The sequence below is a fragment of the Anolis sagrei genome, chromosome 2 (genome assembly GCF_037176765.1).
Source record: "Anolis sagrei isolate rAnoSag1 chromosome 2, rAnoSag1.mat, whole genome shotgun sequence".
Classification (NCBI taxonomy): Eukaryota; Metazoa; Chordata; class Lepidosauria; order Squamata; family Dactyloidae; genus Anolis; species Anolis sagrei.
The window spans coordinates 113576416-113581560 of record NC_090022.1 but is presented as its reverse complement, the minus strand read 5'-3'; the positions used below and the strand labels follow the sequence as shown (position 1 = coordinate 113581560).

The window sequence follows — 5145 nt, the reverse complement described above, 5'->3', positions numbered from 1 at the left end:
CAGGCCAATAACTCAGCCTAAATAAAATAAACAGACATTTCTAACTAATGAAGCCTGACCATACCAACCTGTAGACAAGCAACCCTTTTCTACAGGTTGTCACCAAGCTTAACCCATGGTTCCTTTTACATGTAAGAACCATAAAGAATTAAACTAAACAGATGATTATTACAGTACAGCACATGTACTGTACACATAATAGCCATATGTACTAGTTATACACAACAAAGATATCAAAGAATCATGGCAGGTCTTAAGCCTAATATCCTGGCAAGACTATTTTTGGACTACAGGTTTTCAGCCTTTACTGGCACAGCCAGATATCCACCATGACAAACTAGTCCAAAGATGTGAACAACACCAAGTTGCTATGTCCTCACTGACATCTCATTCTTGTATCTAATAGGTTATCAAAAAGAAAAAGAGTACACAGTTCTATGTTCCAGTATGTGTCAGCAGGGGATGTTTTCATCTGGCAAGGTTCAGAACACCACAAAACAGGGAGCTGTGGGGAGTCTCATTACTGTTCCAGTCCCCAAAATCCCAGCGGTTTATCCTTCAGTGCCAGCTGAATTGGCCAATGGAATCAGATGACTTGCTATCGTTCCCTTTTACAGTAGCAGAAGCTTTGCTTTTTTGTTTTTAAAGAGGAGCAGTTCTCATATAGTTGTTTGGCTAGTGATGTTTTCTTAGTATGTGTGTGTGTGTGGGGGGGGGGGGGACGGGACCATGAGGATGCATGGGGAAGATATATAATGTAAATGGTAACTTCATGAGAGGGAAGTGTTTGCCTTCGCACTTTTCCTAATGTGTGGTGTGTCAGTGAAGCCTTTTAACACTGTGATAAGAAAGCAGAACTGCATCAATCTTGTAGGGAATGAGAATATGCTATTTATTTTCCTGGCTTGTATAGTTACACAGGGCTCTGGCTTCTTCTTTGAGTTTGCAGCAGAACTCTGTGGTTTTCCAGTCACTTGCGATGGTTGGGTAATAGCAGCTTCCCAATACTTCCAGCTTGCTTTATGACCCTCAACTTGGATCTGATAACTTAAAACAGAAACCACAAAGGACTTTCTTGTCACCATGTGCTTATTCTTGTCTGGGACTTACAGGATTGGTAATGCATTTTCTCTGACTAGGCAGTCTCTCTCTCTCTGGGAAGTCTGGTGGAAATGAGTCTGAGAATAGCGCTAATAAAGAACCACTCAGACTAGGGTTATCAGAGACAAAACCGAAGTGAACTTCATTTAACTTTTTAACATTTGTGTAAAATAGATAATTTCTGAAGGTTTTGCTTGTCACACAACCAGGTAACAAGTGACGGTGATTGGCATTTTCCCTTCTACACAACCAATAAAAGTACAGAGTTCACTTCCAGCTTTCATTCTGGAATTTCTAACTGTTCAGTCCAGAAGAATTGCCACCAACTGCTTGGATTCCTAAAGCAGTGAGTGGAGTTTGAGTAAAACTTTCCTGAGAGCTCTAACAGAATTAGAGGCAGGTGTTTCACTGGCATGAAGAGTGTTTTCCCTCCACCTTTTCCCAGCAAGTTAGAGTGCCAGAATTGAAGCAAACCAATGTTTCCTTATGAAAGCATCATATTGATATTAGTTACTGAACTCTGCTTCAGTGCAGAACTTTTGGAGCCACTAACATAGTTATTTAATGGCCATTTCTCTCTTCCAGGATAATCCTATCTACAATTATTACTGGAAAAGCGTATGGCAGATGCCAACAGATTCCTGCAATGGATGAAAACAGTGGGTTATACAAACAGTGCCTTGCAAAATCTTAGGCTGCTGGAATCGGTACATGCAGACCATAGAGCAATCTTGACCTGTTGACTATTGCACATCGACAGGTGGGATGTAAGCTGAGACGCCAACTTGTGCTCGAAAAGGAGAGACTGGAGGGCAGGGCAGCTCAATTACAAAATCTCATGGCAAATAGCATGAGCTGCCTAACCTCAAAATAGACACAAGGGAGCTATATAACACAAGACGCTGCTGAAAGTCGCCAGTCCTCTGCAGGAGATCACTACATGAGTACAGTGTTGTCCAAAGGAAGTCCCGAGAAGAACTCCCAACTCACTCTTGGTTGCAAACATTTTGAGGAGAGGATTGTTTGACCCTCAATCCACTGTTATATTTGGGCACATCAGAGTTGTGCGTAGACGTCTGGACTGCTGGATGCCTGTTTTCATTCCTCAAGACAGTTCCTTTTCCTCCTTGTCTCACTTGTCTCTTCGTCTTCCATCTCGCACTTCCACAATGAAGTATTACTATCCAAACTCACGTCCCCGGTATCAACGATATACAAGAGGCCTAAAGACTGTGCGTTTCGCCAATGATGTTCTCTTCCAGGACCACATTCGTCAGGGCGACCTGGAGCAGGTGGGGCGTTTCATTCGGGCTAGGAAGGTCACACTGGACACCATCTATCCCTCTGGTAGGTAAGACATGGGTAGAGACCTACCTGCAGTGAGCGTTGTTGGATGGAACTAAGTAGCAGCTCAGCTCCCTCAGGCCTGGGGCACACCGTGGGTTGCAAAGCATGGTAAATAGGTTTCCTTTCTTTCTGAAGTTAGGGAGTTTCATCTCAGTTATGACTAGGTCAGTTATACCAGTATAGCAAACCAGGTTATTTTGGAAAATGTATTGAAATAGTTGCTGGGATCATAACAATGTATAATGTTCTGTCCAGCTGATTGTTAATTCACAAAGCATAGTTTCTGTGTATGAGTATGAAGACATTTTGAGGTGGGGTTGTCAAACAATACTATCAGGTAGCAGAATGAGCAACTGAACAGATAATAGACTGAAAACAAAGTGTTTTGGGAATTACTAATCATCTTAGAAGTCTTGTTGCCCCTTTAAGCCATTTCTTCTTATCACCATATGAAAAGTTTTACAAAAATGTAATAATCAGTCATTTCTTGCCAGCTACAAAAATGTCAAGTGTTCAAGTAGACTCTTAAGAGAGTCGATTTACTTCTTAACAGGCTACCCTGACCCTGGTTCAGTGCTGGGAGGAGGGGGGGGGGGCAGCATTGAAACATCTGTTGGAATAGTCCTACTGACCTTGAAACACTGTTCTTACAAACTAGTTAATTCCCCCAAAAGCTTTCCAGAACCTACCCAGCCCTAATGAATGCATATCTGTGCACATCTAAAACTTCCCAAAATCCCCCTTTCTCCTTTCCTTCTAGGCTACTAGAGCCTTTAAAATGTTCAGGGTCTTCTCTAGATTTGTAAGATGCTTATTAATGAAAAGCAAAGGAATTTTCACTTCTGAACTACTCCCCCCATCCCCCTTACTTACCATACATAATCACACAGCACAATCCCATTTCAATAAAATGGTTGTGAAGAGTTTACTCCCTGCCCCAATCCCTTCTCCCAAGGATCTCCCTGCTCCCCTCCACAACTATGGTTGAGAGTGTCTCCTTTCCTCATTAGGCATGGCGGCTCTCCATGAAGCTGTGCTTTCTGGAAACCTTGACTGTGTGAAGCTACTGGTGAAATACGGTGCTGACATCAATCAGAAAGACGAGGACGGTTGGACGCCCCTGCACATTGCTTGCAGCGATGGTCATGCTGACATTGCAAGGTCAGAGATGTCAGATTATGTTTACTTCTCTTTCCTCTCGCTCAGCTTTAGTGCCCTGCTGACAGGCACAAATAGCAGAATACACGGCCAAGGAAAATGGAGAGGGAAGAAGTAATTGCCCCAGAGTGAGTGCTAGACTGAGCGCTTGAGATGATGAAAGAGAAGTGCCTTCTGGCTCAGAACATGGGGTAGATGACTGGTTTATAGAGGGGGCTAGTCCCCTGTCACTGGCTATGACAGGTGCATTTTATCATCTTATTAAGTAGACAGCACTGTTGCTCAGATATCTGATACAGTATGCCAAGAAGGTGATGACAGAAACCACCTAAGTTGAAGTTAGAGCTCTTGCTGGGAAAAAAAGAATCAAAGACTCTTAAATCTACCCACACTACATTATACACTAGTGTAAAGTGGAAAACCCATATATATGAACTCGAGGGTGCATATGTTTTCAACTTATCCAGTAGCTACAATTGCAGAACTAGTAGACGGTCCAAATAATGTCAATATTTGTTTCCATGTGGTTGTGCAATGGTGTATGTGACTGTGCATAGATATTTGACAAGTAGGAGCTGTCCTTAAGTGGGACTTTGAGTCCCGGTGTGGATTTAAGACCAGTGCTTTTGTTGCAACAGCTTCAGCAGAATGACAACTTCCCCACTGGCACTTGATGTGTAAAATGTTGCCTACAGAGATGAAATAGGGATGAAATCATCACCTCTCATTTCTTTGAAACTGCAGGTATCTCATCTCTCTTGGGGCCCAACGTGATGCCACCAATGACGAAGGGGAAAAGCCATCTGACCTTATTGACCCTGAATACAAGGAACTTGTAGAGCTCTTCAAAGCAGCGCGAGTGAACTAAGCTTCTACCCCTCAGCTCTTTCCCAAATGGGATTCTAGTCTCTGTGGCAAGCAGCCAAGTCTGTTGCATTCAGGATGGAGGCTAGCAACGTTGCCTGTATAAGGTTGGCAAGGGAGCGAATAAGCCGCCAAAAGAGACCAGAGTTTGGCTGCAATGTTTATGTATGAGATTGGCTACTCCAGTTTTATTGGAGAGCTATGCTTGGGATAGCCCTTTAAAAAAGAAATGTCACCTTTTATACTATGCCCCACGGTTGAGTATCTGGTGGGAGTCAGGCTTTAGCTAAAATGGATACAATAGCTGAGACATACATAGATGGTCCTATTGTGTAGGAGGTTCACAGAGATGGTCATGAGCTAAACAGGAATGGGTACCAATTTGTACAAGCATTGATCTTTCCAGTTCACAATTGACAATGACTGTGACAGAACCAGTGTTTTCTTTGCATCATTCAAGCTATTTTCCTGAAGACTTGGTACAAAGAAATCCTAAAGAAAAACAATCTCCAAATTCAAGCGGACACCTGCTGTACATATGGACTATCCTAACAACGTTGTGTATAAAGTCTTATTTTCAATGTTTGCTTGTCCTAGATTTGCTTTTCTACTGTACTTTTTTATGTGGTTCTGAACAGCTTTTTATTTTTTCAATAAAAAATTCCCAAAGCTTTG

At 42.5% G+C, this 5145-nt stretch overlaps 1 protein-coding gene across 1 annotated transcript; it reads left to right on the top strand.

Annotated features, from left to right (window-relative positions):
- Positions 1-744: 744 nt before the first annotated feature.
- On the top strand, positions 745-5145 carry PPP1R27 (protein phosphatase 1 regulatory subunit 27). Its single transcript, XM_060764875.2, has 3 exons — positions 745-2448; positions 3459-3609; positions 4351-5145. The coding sequence occupies exons 1-3, from the start codon at positions 2190-2192 to the stop codon at positions 4472-4474; spliced, it is 534 nt and encodes a 177-aa protein (XP_060620858.1). The 5' UTR covers positions 745-2189; the 3' UTR covers positions 4475-5145.